General features: G+C 34.4%; 2 protein-coding genes across 4 annotated transcripts; one reads left to right on the plus strand and one right to left on the minus strand.

The window, feature by feature from the left end:
- Positions 1–10,593: 10,593 nt before the first annotated feature.
- Positions 10,594–13,733, plus strand: LOC105113029 (ankyrin repeat-containing protein At5g02620-like). Of its 3 annotated transcripts, none has more exons than XM_011009011.1 (4): positions 10,594–10,928; positions 11,064–11,640; positions 11,739–12,148; positions 12,565–13,733. In XM_011009011.1, exons 2-4 carry the CDS (start codon positions 11,301–11,303, stop codon positions 13,441–13,443), a joined length of 1,629 nt encoding a protein of 542 aa, XP_011007313.1. In that variant the 5' UTR covers positions 10,594–10,928; positions 11,064–11,300; the 3' UTR covers positions 13,444–13,733. The 3 variants fall into 3 exon arrangements, with proteins under 3 accessions (XP_011007313.1, XP_011007311.1, XP_011007314.1); XM_011009009.1 differs by having other exon boundaries at positions 10,594–10,855; XM_011009012.1 differs by having other exon boundaries at positions 10,594–10,761.
- A 2,477-nt stretch (positions 13,734–16,210) lies between these two features.
- LOC105113030 (probable membrane-associated kinase regulator 4) lies at positions 16,211–17,755 on the minus strand. Its single transcript, XM_011009013.1, has one exon. The coding sequence runs from the start codon at positions 17,632–17,634 to the stop codon at positions 16,540–16,542; it is 1,095 nt and encodes a 364-aa protein (XP_011007315.1). The 5' UTR covers positions 17,635–17,755; the 3' UTR covers positions 16,211–16,539.
- Between the last annotated feature and the right edge of the window lie 228 nt (positions 17,756–17,983).

Here is a 17,983-nt window from a genome sequence, read left to right on the forward strand (position 1 = left end):
AACTAGCATCAACAACTCTTCCACATCTTCTTTCTCGCTTTCTCTCACTTGTTGTAATTATATACTCATCAAGTTTTAAACTATTATTCTTAGTGTAATTTATTTATGTATTTATTGAATATCCACTTTCAAATTTCATGAAAGCGAAAAGTATTTAGATGTGAATGGATAACAAGCAAAAGAAAGGCATACTGAAGGAAATAAGCATGATCTTATTAAAATTTTAAAATAAATAAGCTTAATAACAATAAAACCCTTATGCTATATCTTGAGCCATGATTATTAGTAAGATAAAAATAAAGCATTTAAACTTAATAAAATATGTAAATGGCACATTATTATTTTTGAAAATAATTGAGACTTCTTGAATCTTCTAATTGTTTAATTTTTCCTCTTCAACTAGCTTTATAAAAAATTGTACTTGAACATCTTTTAAAGGTGTTGATGGTCAATTGGGATAACATTTTATGAGTGTCTTCCTAGTCTTAAAGTCTCCACCATAATCTTTCTATTTATTTTTCTTTAGATAGTAGATAGCAGCATCATTGAGTTTCTACCTCAGACTTTCTAGCTCATCTTTAGACCTTATCATATGAGACCTTATCATATGAGAGGTTGTCGTACTCGACATCATGGCAACCTTAAAAAAATCAATGAAAAGAACAGATTTATGACTTGTTCTTAGATGAGAAAATGTCTTGTTTAAGGAGCGTCACCTAGTATTATGGTCACTAGAAACCCTAACTGGTCAATAAAGATTATATGATACGAGACTAGTTACGTGAAAGGAAAGATATTATCACATCTTAAATGTTCTATCTATGGTAGATCGTATTGCTAATTTTATCTTACATCGTTAAAAGTTTATTGGTTTATGCTATGATGGTTTGTTGTAATATTTCTGACTCTAGCGTTGATGAATAATCAACTACGAATATTTTCAACTCTAGCATTGGTAAATATTACATAGCCGAAAAATAAAATGTATGATATTCCTGACTCTAACATCGGTGAATAAAATAAATTTAAATGAATGCATGCATATTTTTTTTATTTTTGCATTTTATAGTAAAAATTCATAGATTAATTATATAGTGAAATACATAAAAAAAAAATATGAGAAACCTACAAATAAATTCGAAAGGACCCACGGATATTCTTGAAATTTTCTAATATCACAAAGGGGCTGATTTGGCTAGATATTGAGATAAAAGGGGTGAAAATAAAGGTGCAAAGCATAAGGGTGTGTTTTGTCAAATACACTCTTGACCTAAACACAGATTGGGCTAGGCTATTTTCTTTTTTTCTCTATTTTAGGCTAGGTCCGACCTAGCCAATACAGGTTGGGGTAAACCCAACTGGCCTAGTCACTAGCCCAATCTAGTGATCTAGCTGGGCAAACTAAGTCATCCATGAACTAACTTCACACGTACATAAATAGTGTGAAGGTAATTAAAATTACCTTCGCACAATGTTCAAACAATGTTTGCAAATAAATGTAGACTAAAAGGAAAATGGGCGTACCTAATTTTGGAAAAGTTGAAGAAGTGGCAACGATGGTTCTGGTCTCAATGATTTTCATCTCCTTATGTTCTTTCCTTTAACTTGTCTTTGTCTTCCTTCTATGCCTATTGTTTGCTATGGTTTTCTCCTTCTTGTTTTGCGTTCGTTCTATACTCTTATGTTGTTTTATGTTTTTTTTTTCATTCTCTTTGTAAACTTTTTTATACTTTTTTCTTCTATTCTTGTGTTTCTTTTCTAGTTTTTATGCCTCTTAGTTTTCTCTCTCTATCTATTCTTTCCTCTTAGTCCCCCAATGGTTTGTGGCCTTATATAGCTTTTATAAAGCTAAAGAATGGCCTCTGTTTGTACGTTCATACCTCAAAATAATAGGCCATGTTCGCTCCTATCTTTGAGAAGAGTCAGGACTATTGGCCACGATATCGTGGCCTCTGAAAAGGGCGTGATGAAGGATAATGGGCCACTGTACATTTCCTGCAAAACCGATCCCTGGGATGAGGTCAAAGGTGATAAACAGTTTTATGACACAACATCGTTTTCTACTCTATAATGGCTATTTAAGATTTGGTCAGTAAAGTTCTGAAATTTTGTAATTGCTACCCTATGTAAATTGCAATTGGAACTCTACATTTTAACATCATTTACAAAATAATCATTGAACTTTATTTTCTTACAATTTTAACCTGAATCATCCCAACCTTTGGTACTTCTTTAATTAAGCCTATGATTTCATTAATTAAACTAATTTCAAGTTTAAATAAATCCCTAAACTTTCAATTTATGTTGTCTTGACCCAAATTTCAATTTATTCTTCATTTATTTCATTTTTTATTATTTTTATAAAATAAAATAAAATAAAAAAGTAAAACATTGGGTCATGAAAAGGGTCATCAAAAGGTTACATGTATGGCAGGAATTTCCATTATTTCTTCATTTAGCTCACGCTCCTATTTTGGCCATCCTTCTCTCTTGATCTCGTATGCCCTTTTATAGACTTTCCTCATGGGCTTAAATCTTAAGCCAAATCATTGGTCAGCTCACTTCATTTTTATTATATTAACTCTCTCAGACATTCTTGTAATTGGGTTATATTGGAATGGTAACTCATGCTTCAAAAGGTATTTTACGGCTATCTTGATAACTTTTAAAATTCAAGGTTTTCTCGACATTGTATTTTTAGGCACTTATTCAATGTTCACTACTTCAAAATCATGTAGATTTCTATTGATGTTGTCTTTAGTTTCAATGTAAGGAACGCCACATTCTTTATCATTGATAATGTCTCTCTAGCCTTCGCAGTGACCAGACCTCCATTAATGATGAATTTTACTCTTTGGTGCAAATATGATGTTATAACTTTAGCAGCATGAATTTATGGCCTTTCAAACAACATGTTATAGGAAGGGTGAATATTTATCACTTAAAATTGTTATGGTTTGATGACTAACTTAATTTTAATGTTTCTAATAACATGTTTAGGTGATTTGTCATAAGCTCTAGCAGTCATGGTACTTGGTCTTATAATACACCATAAATTTTAAAAAGATTTATTACTGTCTTATCTAATATATATGTTGGTAACATATTTAAAACGAAACCATTATATATAAGAACCTTAGAAATTATACATTCTTTAGACCTCATAGTGATGTGTAATGACTTATTATAACATTTAAGATTGCTTCTCATTTATTCTTTTTTTCCAAAACATTGACCCCTTTATTTTTTAAGGCATGGTTTGGAAGTGGATTGGAGTTCATATTAGGAGATTCCTCAAAAGTTATCCATTTTTCTTAACAAGTTTAATAACTTTCCTTTTAAATGCACCACAAATTTTAATGAAATGTTATATGACATTAGCATGATATTTATAAGTTTTATCTGACTTGTATCAATTTAGGAATAGTGGTTTCAATGGGGTCAATAGAATAGAGGTAATTTGACCAATGTTTAAAATTTTTTGTTACATTTCTTTGAGTTGTATAACTAGAGATGACAATTGTTCTTGGTCTTTTTAAAAGTATTTTCATGGGCAATTGTTATTTTAGTTGCTAGTTGGCTGGTTATTTTAATGATTGGGTTGGTTTATAGGAAAAAATATAGAGAAATTTATGTTAGCTATAGGTGGGGTAGGTGTTTGATAATTGTATATATTTTGATACCTTTTCCCTTTGTATCCTCCCCCTTCAACATCGTTTACTTTGATATTCGTTTTCCTTTTAGTGAAATCTTTTTATCTAAAAGGTCAATAAGCACTCATAGCTTGTTCTATTCTCTTAGCTACAATTACAATGTTAGTAAAATGTTCAGTGATGGTTCCTACAAATTGCTTGAAATAAAGGGCTTTAAAGGTGTCAGAGAACAAATTAGTCATCTCCTTTTCTAATAATGACAAGTTCACTTGATCAACCTTCTCATGCCATCTCTAAGGATATTTATGGACAGATTCCTTCCTTTCTCTAAAACTAGAAAGGTGGATCTATTTGAGGTGATATCTATGTTGAGATTATATTGTTTCATAAAAGCCTCCACCAAGTCTTTCCACCTTCTAATGTTAATGTTATCTAGCCTTATGTACCAAGCTAGTGTAATGCCACTAAAACTACTTAAAAGAAATGAATCAATAACTTTTCATCGCTTACCACTTCCATCATCTTATTGTAATATACCTTCTGATGGGTTGTTGGGTATTGACTATTAATATATTTTATAAATGTTGGCACTCTAAATTCTTTCAACATTATTATATTAGGAATCAAACACATCTTAATGGCTCTTATAGGGTTGTATAGATTAACCCCTTTATTTGTTCTCATATTTTCTTCTAAGGCAATGAGCTTATCATAATTATCTTCATCCCCTATTTTTTTTCCTTTATGAGTTTCCTTAGTAGTCAAGTCCATAATAAGTGGTACTCTCATATCGGTTGGGTAAAGAAAAAGTGGGTCATAAATTAGGGTTCAAGTGCATTAATACCTTATAAAATTGCAAATTGTGCAGCAACTTTGGGTAAGCAAAGGGTCCTTCCTTAGAGTTAGACCTCAATGCTTGTTCGAGTAGGCTAGTGATCCTTGCAATATCACCTTTCATGCTTTTTATCTCCTTTTACTACTGAGCTTCCAATTGAGTTTTTTCTTTGTTTTCCATCATCCTTTTTTAAATGTGAGTATTGATGGTTAAGTGTTGTAGAGGACTTATATTTTGATCTAATTTTGTTTTGTTTTATTCTTACTATACAAGCAAAAGGTAGACAATGTGTTTATGAATATAAAAAAGTTGGAATAATTATGCAGATGGATTGTTTGCTCATTTAAATGCAATAAAGATAGACCATATCAAGAATTTCTTAGGAAGTTCTTATTAGGGACTCCAAACTCACAAGAACTTCGACCAATAAGGGAAAAATTAAGAAGGTTACCATCAATAAGAAAACAATTCCTAAATACTTTATTGCTCAATAATGATTTAATTTATTACATCATTTTCCATCACTAAACTATATCATTCCATGTTTTCTAACCCGAATATTCATTTGTTATATTAATGTAATCTCGAAGCTAACCAAAATATCAAAAACTCATCTTTTGTTACTGTTTGATCTTCTCAGTCAGGCTAATTAAAATAAGCTTAAAATTACATTTTATAATTTGCTAGTAGAATTGAAGTTTAACTTCAAATGTATGGTTCTCCCTCGTATTGGTGAATTAAAAGGTCTACTATATGGACTAGAAAGGTTTGGATGTTTACTTTCCAACAAAACTAGAATCATATTAAAATTCATTTTGTAACTTTAGTTATGGCCAAAATAGTTGCGAAAGGTCAAGTTTTTTTTTTTCTAATTTCTTTCAATTTCACCCTTGAATGAATTATATATGTTCTTTGGTTTCTTTATTTATCTCATTTTAGTCCTTGGTTCTTCTAATTTTCATTTTTAAACCAAATTGACTCCTAATTAATTTCAAATTACTTTTTTAATTAGGCTCTTAATTGATTTTCAAACTTGGCTATTTATTTCTTGAACTTCCATTTACTTTCAGTCTTAGCTAGCTAAAATAAATCAATGTAACCCTTTTCTTCAATTCAATCATCAATTATGATTCAAAAATCCTCAATCTTTATTTTTGCCTATACTTCTCAATTATTAATTCAATATCAACCATAGTTGTGTATGTGTTATCTTTTAGATTTTTTATGATTTCCCGTGGTTCATGAAAACCCTCCGATGTTTAAGTTAAAACTGATGGCGTGGAAAAGGAACCCGAGGAGGTTTTCCTGTGTGTGTTTGTGTAGCAAAGCTTAAAGAGGTGAAGTTTTTTTACACAACGGAGAAGATCACCCAAGGGCGAGTCCATTTACCTTGGGAGTTCAAAGCAGTTTATACAACATAAAATCTATAAGAGTGTCTGTACAAAGATACGATAGTTAATGTGCTTGCCACAAAGGATATATGTAGATTTTATAAACATCCCGAATCCATGGATTTAATAAAGAAGAACCCAGGTTTCATACATCCGTCATCAGCAGTAAGCTATACAAGGGATGATATATATACATACAAACATACATACATACATACATACACACCATATGGTATTATAAATAGAATAGTTTGTAACTTCACTTTATAAGAATCTTATCTTAGAAAATCAAAGTTATATGTAGTTGATCCCCCCTACCCTACACTTATAACACACACGAACGAAAAGTATAAGTCACAATAAAGTTGATTAATCTTTCAAAAAGTTTGCAAATTCAATCAAAAACTTAGTATGAGAATCACTCAACCACTAAAAGAGAAATAAACATACAATATGCGTCAACTTGTAAATAAAATTCATCAACCTCAAAATAATATTAACATTTGGTTGATATAGTAGAAAACTAATCCTAAATTTGACTTATTAGACCCAAACTTTATAAATAGGTCTTAACATTAAAAACCCAAAATAACTAAAATGACAAAATAAACCCTAACACAAATAACCCTTAAATGTCATAGGACCTAGAATAAACTAAAACATAAATAATAGTTCAGCTAATTAAAATAAGCTCAAAATTAAATTTTATAATTTGCTAGTAGAATTGAAGTCTAACTTCAAATGTATGGTTCTCCCTCGTATTGGTGAATCAAAAGGTCTACTATATGAACTAGAAAGGTTTGGATGTCTACTTTCCAATAAAACTAGAATCGTATTAAAATTCATTTTGTAACTTTAGTTATGGCCAAAATAGCTGCGGAAGGTCAAGTTTTTTTTTTCTTCTAATTTCTTTCACTTTCACCCTTGAATGAATTATATATGTTCTTTGGTCTCTCTATTTATCTCATTTTAGTCCTTGGTTCTTCTAAATTTCATTTTTAAACCAAATTGACTCCTAATTAATTGCAAATTACTTTTTTAATTAGTCTCTTAATTGATTTTCAAACTTGGCTATTTATTTATTGAACTTCCATTTACTTTCAGTCTTAGCTAAAATAAATCAATGTAAGCCTTTTCTTCAATTCAACCATCAATTATGATTCAAAAATTCTCAAACTTTATTTTTGCCTATACTTCTCAATTATTAATTCAATATTAACCACAATTAAGTATGTGTTATCTTTTAGATTTTTTATGATTTCCCGTGGTTCATGAAAACCCTCCAATGTTTAAGTTAAAATTGATGGCGTGGAAAAGGAACCCGAAGAGGTTTTCCTGTGTGTGTTTATGTAGCAAAGCTTAAAGAGGATGAAGTTTTTTTATACAACGAAGAAGATCACATAAGGGCGAGTCCATTTACCTTGGGAGTTCAAAGCAGTTTATACAACATAAAATCTATAAAAGTGTCTGTACAAAGATACGATAGTTAATGTGCTTGCCACAAAGGATATATGTAGATTTTATAAACATCCCGAATCCATGGATTTAATAAAGAAGAACCCAGATTTTATATGTCCGTCATCAGCAGTAAGCTATACAAGGGATGATACACACACCAGAAGGTATTATGAACAGAATGCTAGTGCATGCAGGAGCTTGGAACACTGCTCCTGCAGCCTGGTTCACGTTTCTTTCTCTGGTCCCTTGTACTGTGGCACCTCTCTAGCTATGTGTTGCCAAGTGAAGCAAGTTTGTATAAAAGTGTTACCTTTGTCATTTTAATCCTCAACAACTGTGTTAGGTTTTGCTTCCTAAAAGCTAAAATTAACAAGGTGGGTTTTTCTTAGCTTCGGAAAGATATTTGACTGGGGAGTCTTCCATATGAAAGCTGCGATTCCTTGAGAAAAGTTCAAATCCGTAGATAAAGCTGAGGGCCATCAACAAGAAGGCAGCTGGCGTCAATCATGCCCGACAGGGTCGATGGAGTCCTTAAACTAATGGCATTGGCATCCAAGTCAATGGTCATGGAAAAAAAAAAAAAGCAATAACGGACGATAGTGGTTGAGCCATCCACATCTTGGGAAGGAGGGACCGTTTGATTAATTCATTCTCGAGGGTGCCCTTCGAAACACGAAGGGAGCCCGGCGTTATCTCGATAGTACTCTTTCGCAAAATCCAAAACCTAGTAACTGCTGGTTTTTAATAATTTGTTGCTCATAACTACACCGTCGGTACGCTCACTTTTTTTGTATTTCATTAATAGTTTTAAAACTATACCAGGTTTTTTTTTTAAAAAAAAAACATGGGTTGATTTAGTAAAAACTGGTTCCAACTTGTTGTGTATTTGTTTTTTTTTAACAAAAATAACTTTATTTTGTTTCATAAAAAAATTAAAAAATTAGACATTGATTTGGAATGACTTAAAAAATTTTACTATTTTGTTTATTGGTATGTTTTATTTGTTTTTACATGATTTTTTTATTTTTTATGATTTAATGTTTTAGACTCTTTACTAGCCTATTGTTTTCACTTAAGTTTAGATTTTTATTTTAAATAATAAACTTTATTTAATGTAATAAATATTTTAAGTTATGAATTATTTTACTAGTTTTAAAGAATATTTGAAATATTATAAAATGTTGGATGAATTATATATATATATATATATATATATATATATATATATATAGTTTTAGGATACGTATGTCTCATATTGCTTGTTACCCATCCGAGATTTTGATAATCTTTTAAATATTTTTGTTTATTAAATATAATATTATTTTGGAATGAATTTTTTTAATTTAGATTTAAAGTTTGTTAGTTAAAATAACACCGATAGCATCACCGAGACACAAGAAAGGGTACCATAATTTAATTGGAAATACTTGATCAAGTCTACTCGAACCATTGAACATAATTAAAGATTTACATGTTTGATCTAAAAAAACAACATTGTGATTATTCTAATTTATATATAAACACACACCAGCTTACCCTCAATTCTTAAATTGATATTGATATCGATGGTCTGTATTGTTTTATTTTTTTTTAATTTTTTTAGATAGAAGCCCCATGATCGGTCAACAACAATAACTAGAAATTCAGGAAACATTATTGGTTGTTTGAAAAAAGAAAATTAAGGCCTTTCTCGGTTATAAGCCGAAACAAAGAAACAAGAAAGAAAACGTTCGAAGAGCAACTATGAGCAGAAATTAAAAAATAAAAAAATTTAAATGATGGTTTAATTGGTTAAATTTTGGATTTATTTTTTTAATAATTATAACTTTAAATTTCATTTAGAATTATTAAAAATTTATATAATTAAAAGTTTTAAATTTTATAAGATTAATTGAGCTGTGTTGAAACTAATTTAAATTTTCATATTAATAAAAATAAAAAGAAAAAGAACATCAGCAACGTTTTTTATTTTTTGTTTCTTTTCTCCTTTTAGGTGTGAACATGATGCCACCATGTTTTTTGATGAACAGGAAGACGATGGAGAAAGTTTAGTAAAATGGCATGTGAATCACACAGTTGAAGACAAGTGCGTACGTCCACGCGGCGCAGCATTCTTTCCTATCCAGACACCGATACACGTCTAATGAAGATTTTCTCTGATTTGAAATTGGCATCACTCGCTGAAGCACAAACGCGTGTACGAACACACGCGGTTTCTCGAAATTGTAAATGTGAAACAAACTCAACTCCTGATTATCAGCTGTGATTTGCGTCGTGATAACGATGGTTGTTCATTAAAATAATTTTTATTTAAAAATATATTAAAATAATATTTTTTATATTTTTCAAATCCATCAAAACTATTTAAAAACATAAAAAGTTTAATTATTGTTTTAAAAATAAATTCTTAAAAAGAACACGCCATGGAACCCACCTCCTCTACAGTGCGGCCGCCTTGTGCCATTGACCCAACTTGAGGCTCGCTCAGTCAACGACTAATCTTATCGTCCTGCTTTCCAGTGGTCACCGCAGTAATTATACAGTGCAGAATGCAGATGCAATTGCTCTCGACTTTTTCCGAGTTTTTGAGTGGTGAAAGAAGACTACTTTCAATCGGGCCCTGTCTTCATCATCAACGACCCAGAAAAGCCATTCTTCTTTCATTAGGGTTTGCGTGATTGCTTTTCTTGTGGATCTCTCAGTTTACCAAAAAGAAAAAAGAAAAAGAATCTGATGGTTGTGATTGGTGCTGGGAACTTCATGTAGAAGATAAATTTTTATCATGCATAGGCCTTGCAGTCCCACGTGTGGTGTTGGATTTAGGAGCATGGCCCACGTTTTTAACGGTTGGCATCAGCTTATAAAAAAAAATAATCGCTATATGACGACTCCAGCACTCCTCAATGACTTTAAGAGGGGGGAAAGTCAGCGAGGAAAAAGAGAGAGATGCATGGCATCTGGATTTTGTCTTGTGTTCTTGGCTTCGATCAGGACTTGTGGTGTTTAGCACGCGACAAACATTTGCCTCTGTGTGATTTCTTTTGGAATCGTTTGGGCAAATGCAGCGTGAAGTGTCTTGTTTCAATTATTCTTTTTCCGGGTGTCACTGTCTGAATTTTCATTGTTTTTAAATTTCTATTGTAATGAAAGAATTAATATTAAGTATGTTAGAAAATCCATTAACATACATACATATATATATATATATATATATATTATACTCTATTTTAAGGAGCATGAACGGGATCATATTTTTAAATAACTAGTTTTAACTGGCTAAAACCGCGAGCAAGTAGCAAGTCGCAACCAGTAACTATCAACCTCTGTGCTTTTGTATTTAAGAATTGCCATGCTCCAAGTTTCTAAATCTTTAACCTCATCATCTCAAAGAAGATAGCTTTGTGTTTTCTGAATCCATTTTAAGGTGGGGTTTTTCAGTTTTTTATTTCTAGAACACAAGAGTCAGAGGAACACTTCGTTTTTCAAAGCGCTGATAAGTTGTTTTTGGACCTTCTGAGGTGAACTGAAATTTTCCCATTTTTCTTTAGTTTTAGCATGTTTCAAACTGGCAACAAGTTTTCAAAATCCAAGGTCCTTGTCTCTAGTTCATTTTTAATTTTCATGATTGCTCATGATGATAAACTATTGAAGCAGACAAGAGTTTGAATATATGAACATATATTTCAAGTGGACTCTTTGTTTAATATTGCTAAAATTTTGGTGCAGAGTATTTCAAGAACATGATATGGATATCAAGCAATGAAGCTTGTAGCCGAGCCTTCCGACGTGCAAGCGCTTTCTGATCATCATTCTCGATCACAGATACTGGTTGCCATGATTATTGATCTTCTTCATTCTTGAAAATTCGGGGCTTTGATCCTCAGATTTAAAGTCTTGGAGAGGGAACAAAGGGGTTTCTTGTTTTTGTTTCCCTTTCATTTTCGAATAAATCTTTTTTATGAAATGGAACCTCCGGCGAGGCAGCAAATCTTCCGGCAGAAGAAGATGACTAAACAGTTGACAGGAAAACGGGATGACACGCCGTTACATGCGGTGGTGAGAGATGGAAATTTGGAGTTAGTTATGGAAATGATTGCTGATAATCTTGGAGAAGCTGCAGAGTTGACCCTGTTGTTGTCGAAACAGAACCAATCAGGAGAAACTGCTTTGTATGTCGCTTCAGATTGTGGTCATGTTTACATAGTGAAGGAGCTGATTAAGTACTATGACACCGGTTTAGCTGGTCTTAAAGCAAGAAATGGTTATGATGCTTTTCACATAGCTGCCAAGCAAGGTGATCTGGGTAAGTACCGTTTTCAATTCTTGAAATTCCTTGCTAGAATTGATAGTTGGAGTGGGATTAACGTTGGGTTAATTGTGTGCTCTATTACTGTAATGCAGAAATTGTGGAAGTTCTTATGGAGGTCAATCCTGATCTTTCATTGACCTTTGATTCGTCAAATACGACAGCTCTGCACTCGGCTGCATCACAAGGGCATGTTGAAGTAGTGAATTTCCTGTTAGAGAAGTGTAGTGGCCTTGCTTTGATAGCTAAAAGTAATGGTAAAACTGCCTTGCATTCAGTGGCAAGGAATGGGCATTTAGAGATTTTGAAAGCCCTTTTGAGTAAAGAACCTGGACTTGCGAATAAGATTGATAAGAAAGGCCAGACGGCTCTCCATATGGCAGTTAAAGGGCAGAACGTGGAGCTTGTGGAGGAGCTGATCATGTCAGATCCTAGTTTGATGAACATGGTTGATCATAAAGGCAACAGTGCTTTGCATATTGCTAGCCGTAAGGGTAGAGATCAGGTATTCTAATTTGCTTTCCATTCCTTTTAATAGTATGAAGCCTTTCTTATCCTGTTGCTTTGGTTACCAAATGAGAACTCAAGCTCGTGGTCTGTTCGAGGAGAAATTGAGATTGATTTATAGCGACATAGAAAGAGGCTCTTTTATCTTTCCGAGGGAATAGTTTCTTCTGGTTCTTTGGCTTTTAGCTACGTCTCAACTTTAGACCAATGTTTTACCGTACTTAGTACCCGTATCTATGTTCCAGACCTAATATAGTCAGCATCTTCTGCAATACAAATGCATCAGCCTTTTTGTGATGTTACTGAATCTATATTTAGAGCAGAAGTCATCGTCATCTACCAAAGTTTCCAAAGGATCCTATCCTCTCTACATAGTTGGGAAGTTTATGACGTTCGCGTTGCTGCTATTTGCAGGTTGTTAGGAAGCTGCTTGACCAAAAAGGAATTGACAAAACAATTGTTAACAGATCCAGAGAAACTGCTTTTGATACCGCTGAGAAAACTGGGCACTCAGGAATCGCCTCCGTATTACAAGAGCATGGAGTCTTATCTGCCAAATCCATGAAGCCAGGTACAACTAGCACAGCCAACCGAGAACTAAAGCAAACTGTGAGCGACATAAAGCATGAGGTTCACAACCAGCTCGAGACCACACGGCTAACACGAAAACGTGTTCAAGGTATAGCCAAGAGGCTCAACAAAGTGCACACGGAAGGTCTCAACAATGCAATTAACTCAACCACAGTTGTAGCAGTCCTCATTGCCACTGTTGCGTTTGCTGCCATCTTCCAACTCCCTGGCCAGTTTGCTGATGACCCAGGTAATCTCGCTCCTGGACAATCTGCTGGAGAAGCAAAAATCGCTACCAAACCCGAGTTCATGATTTTCATCATATTTGACTCAATTGCTCTCTTTATATCATTGGCTGTAGTGGTTGTTCAAACCTCTATTGTAGTTATAGAGAGAAAGGCGAAAAAACAACTAATGTCAGTGATCAACAAGCTAATGTGGCTGGCCTGTGTGCTGATTTCAGTTGCATTTCTTGCACTGTCATATGTTGTTGTGGGAGATAATCAGAGGTGGCTGGCACTTATTGTAACAGCCGTAGGGACAGTGATCATGGTAACAACAATTGGGACGATGAGTTATTGGGTAATTGCACAGAGAATTGAGACTTCCAGATTACGGAGCATACGGAGGTCGTCAACAAGCAGATCGCGGTCAGAGACATTGTCATTCATGGAAGAATCAGAGATTTTGGAAAATGACTATAAGAAACTCTATGCAATCTGAGACTGTGTCCTCTCTTTTTTAGGTCTTACATATAGATACTGTATTTTCCTCCTTGTATATATACTTTTTTTACTTGATTTCAGCCTTTCTCGCTGTCCACTGAGAGCAGGGAGCTGATAGATCTTCTGAAGATTTTGAAAGCAGAAGAGGGTGGTAACTTTTTCGTTTTGAAGTTTAGTTAATAAGAAACTAGTTAGTTGGTGACTCGGCTCTGTTTTCGTAAATGCTGTACATTTTCCTGTCATTTTATCTTTCTTACATTCAAAAATCAACTCCGACTCAGAGATTGCCGAGAAGCTTTGGTACCTACCGATGAACTAATACAACCTCGTATGATATCGTGAAACAAACGGTTTTCTCTCTAGGACATTTACCATCTGTTCTAGCTCTAAACTTTCTGTGTGATGTTTTTTATTCGCTATCCACAGCACCATCCCTTAGCTCTAGCTCTAAACTTTCGCTGTGATGTTATCAGTTCTCTTCAAGCTTTACCACCCAATTCAATGCCACGAGAAAACTATAGGAGGCTCATTACCCCCATTTCACTCTTAGAAAACTACGAGTTTGTCTACTAGTAAAACAAACCACAGGTTGTCCTATCTTAAGCCACGAGAAAACCACAGGTTTCTGTGGTCAAATATTTTTCTTCATTTTTATGTACCAGGACTGGAGGGGATTCTAGTTAATGCTAAACAGTTGCTGACTGCGAGCCCTCATTTTTCTTTTGATTACTAAACAGCTTCAGCCCATCCTCATTTCCTGGTCTGTCACAAGGACATCCTGCTGTTGAGATCAGATCAGACACCTTACATAAGCAGCAGGGTTGTCAAGTGATGTACCCATTCTTGTACTTTCCTCAGATTTTGCTGCATCTGTATAATCCCTCGTACTTTTCCAAGCCTATGCTACGCTTGGCGGTGAATAGTTACCGAAATCCTTCTTTTGCTCAAATCATCTAAATGCAGTGGCCTCAAGGATGCCGGGCAATTCATACCAAACTCAAAGAACTAGTTTAAGATTTGTATTAAGTATTATTAAATATGAAAGCATGATTTGGAAAAAGAATGGATTTGAAAACTGGAAGGTTGCTTGACATGAACTTCCTCCATGATAAAATCGTTTAGAATACAATTTTAACCTCTATTTGAATAAGCTTAGAACTTTCAAAACAAGCAAATGCAAATACCATATAAATGGACTCTATTATAGCAATCGGTGCATAGCTCCCATCTAAATGTATTGCCTTGTTGTCGTTAGTGGAGTTACCCCATCACAGTCATCAACTCCTTAAGCGAGCTTTCCTCCTCAAATTCATCCACCAAGCCATGATTTTCCACCTTCTCCAAGTCTGAACTATCATCATCATTAGAAGTGATAGAGCTGTAATCTTTATCATCCAAAGTGGTAGCTTTTATTGCCTTTTTTTCAAATCTCTTCTTCTTGTCATTCTTCCACTTCTTCTTGGTAATGTGTCGATGACACTTAACATGACTCGATTTCTTAATCTCTAAGCAAATCATAGCATCCATTTTGCTTCCATCGCCCTTCTCGCTTCTTTCTTCTTTGAAGTCTTTTCTATTCCCATACTTCTTCTTTTTCTACAAGAACTCGGTAAATCGCGAGGTTATCAATGCAAAATATCTTCATCATCATGACTAATACTATCATTATTCTTTTTAATACTTAAAGAGGATTTCAAATCAGTGGTATTTTTCTTGGTAGATCATCACACACTTCAAGTTCCATGACACTCCCTTCATGACCTATGAGTGAATTGTGTATGCATCTCCCTTATGCCTTCACTTGATTTCATCTCAAGCAATCCATACTTTCTAGTGAGATATGTCAATCTAGAACCCTTAACTTGACTAGTTCCTTCATGTGTGACCTCAAGTAACCTTGAGTCATCTTGCAATTCTGTACCCTCGTAAACTCCATACTTGGCAAAGCATAAAAGAAGGCATTCATTTCCTTTGCATTACAATTATACTTCCCCTTTTTGCCAATCATTCCAATCGCTAATTGGTTTAGGGCAATGTTTCCTTCTAAACTGGTCTTTGTAGGTCTAGTGTAACTGTTCTCTGCAATGTCTTCAAGACTCAAGAAAAGTACTCATCCTAACCTTCCAATATGCATCATATATCTCAAAAAAAAAAAAGGTGCTTTAAGTGTCATGATATTAACTCTTAAGTAGTTAAACCAGAAATAAGAGCCTTTACTCTGCTACCACAACGAGCTTCTCAAAATGCTCCATTGAATCTCCTTTAAAATTGTTGATGCTAGTATGATAAATCCTCGCAGAATGAATATCTTCTTGCACACGACGTGGTCAAGGTAGAGCCCACATATCTCACTTTCTTAAATCAGATTCAAGCCTTCTGTGATTAAAAGTCATATTATTGAAACTAAATTGTTGTGACAACTTCAACCATTAGGTTTATGAAACTATGTAGGATGTATTCACAGAATGCTTGTCATTTTCCGGGAACAATATGTGGTAAAATGAGCGTTTGAAAATACCCTTTCCCTCTCCCTTTGTCCCTCGATTAGGTGATCAACTTTATCAATATCACCTAGAGATCATGACCCATAAATTGGCTTCATTGGAGTAGAATTCAAGGTGGTTTGGCTCATTGCAAGCCTTAGTGCATAATTCCAAATAGTCCACAGCAATTCATCATTAGGAAGAATGTCTTTAGAGAAGTATCTCACTGTTAGCTCAAGCCCACGCAAGGCCAGCTCAATCAAAAGGAAAGAGCGAAGAAGAAAAAGAAAATCCTCAAGCCTAATTAGATTGCAAATCTTGGATTCATCTCACTCTCAATAATTTCATAATTCATGCAAGTACAATGAAACTAGAGATCAGGCCTATATTGATTTTAAAAGTAATCCTCTATTAAAGGAGAGGGAGGGAGGGTGTCCTATTGTTCTTTCCAAAAGGAACTACAGTGGATGATCTACATAAAAAACAACAATTGAAAAACCTGAAAATCACACTGCTATAACTGAGACCCACTTTGAAAAGTTCAACTTGACATGAGATATGGCATCTCAATGACCCCCTCTTATTGTGAATTTTAAGGACTTCTAAACAAATTATATGCTGCGTAGCCTAGGCGTCTCTTGATCCCCTCGAGCTGCAATTACTGAAGCAGACAATGAACAGAATCCAACTTCACTTGAACTCTTTCTTGAACTAAACAACTGATGTGACCTTTTACAATGAGCAATTGCTTCCGTAATTGAACTCTCAAACTCTGAATTTGAACAGCCACTTCTCTTGAGCAACTGTAAGTCACAGAACCCATTTGAGCTAAATGAAAAGGATGAAGATGAAGAAGACAAACCAGATGAAGATGTGGATGAAAATGAAAAGGATGAAGACTTGGTTGCAGAATGCCATTGAATTGCCCCAGAGAAAGACCTCCTTTGGCAACGAAAACCATCTTCAGCCATCTCTTTCTCAAAGCTTCTCTTGAGAGTGTTTGATATCCTGCATCTGTCATTATCAATATTCCCAAAAGGACTCTTCTTCGGTACTTTCATGTACTTATTCAAACAGTCCTGGCCGTTTGAAATAGTTTCATCTTCTGCATTGCATGACTCGTCTGTGCAACCAGACATTTTAAACAAAGACTTTAGATATGCTCTTGAAGCCTTGAGTTTGAGACCAAGCGAGGATTGCTTTAGCTTCTTAGTCCAAGACTTCTTTTGATGATCTCCGAGGAAACAGTTAGCTTCCTTTGGCCATTCAAAGAAATATTCATCTGGGTTTAGTTCACTACTAACCCTGCAAGATTCTGATGGTGAGATATTGCAAGATTCCAATGGGGTGTTGATGTTAGTGGAAGGTGCAGTGAAGCTAGTGGTGAAGGGAATGACATAGTTTTCTTCAAAGGCTGATTCTTTTTTACAGTTTAAGGTAGTAGTGGCGGGGTTTTGGAGGAGCTTTTGAACCATTAGCAAGCGAGGAGGGAGATGAAGAGGAAGGAGTTTTCCCTTGTAGAAAAGTTCATCAGCTGGGGATGTTGTGGCTTCTCTACCATGAGAAACTGAAGACATTTGGAACTCAAACTCTCTGCTCCGTGGTGGAGAGCTATTGGAGTAACAAATAAAGTTCGAAGTGGAGCTCAATTCCATTTCAATGCAGTCATCATCTGCATGAATACACAAAGATTGGGTTGTGGCCATTTCATGTAGCACACTATCTAAGAACTCTTTGTGTCTGTGTTTTTGAGTGAAAGATGCTTATGGGGAGGTGAGCTTGGTGGGGGGAGAAAGGGAGCAGAGCATCCTTTAAAGTGCGGATGGTGCCAAGTTAGGAACTGTCAGGTTTTCTTCTTTTTTATTTTTCCTCTTTGAGTATCTTGAATGGTTCCAAATAATAAAATGCAGAAAAGATTTTGGATTTTTACTTTAGTAGCTGATTGCATTGATGCTCCTCTTTCGGCATCAAAATTTATGTGGATCGTCTGCGGTTATTCTTCCTCTTTAGGGAAAGGGTGGGGTCAAAGATGGTAGCTCTCTACTGAGAAAAATA

The sequence above is a fragment of the Populus euphratica genome, unplaced genomic scaffold, assembly GCF_000495115.2.
Source record: "Populus euphratica unplaced genomic scaffold, PopEup_1.0 scaffold603.1, whole genome shotgun sequence".
In the NCBI taxonomy this organism is placed as follows: Eukaryota; Viridiplantae; Streptophyta; class Magnoliopsida; order Malpighiales; family Salicaceae; genus Populus; species Populus euphratica.

Bases quoted from the DNA above. Each gene is read 5' to 3' on its own strand.
- LOC105113029 (XM_011009011.1), top strand. From the start codon at position 11,301: ATGGAACCTCCGGCGAGGCAGCAAATCTTCCGGCAGAAGAAGATGACT. The intron at 11,641-11,738 runs GTAAGTACCGTT...ACTGTAATGCAG, and splicing joins TGCCAAGCAAGGTGATCTGG to AAATTGTGGAAGTTCTTATG. The intron at 12,149-12,564 runs GTATTCTAATTT...TGCTATTTGCAG, and splicing joins GCCGTAAGGGTAGAGATCAG to GTTGTTAGGAAGCTGCTTGA.
- LOC105113030 (XM_011009013.1), bottom strand. From the start codon at position 17,634: ATGGCCACAACCCAATCTTTGTGTATTCATGCAGATGATGACTGCATT.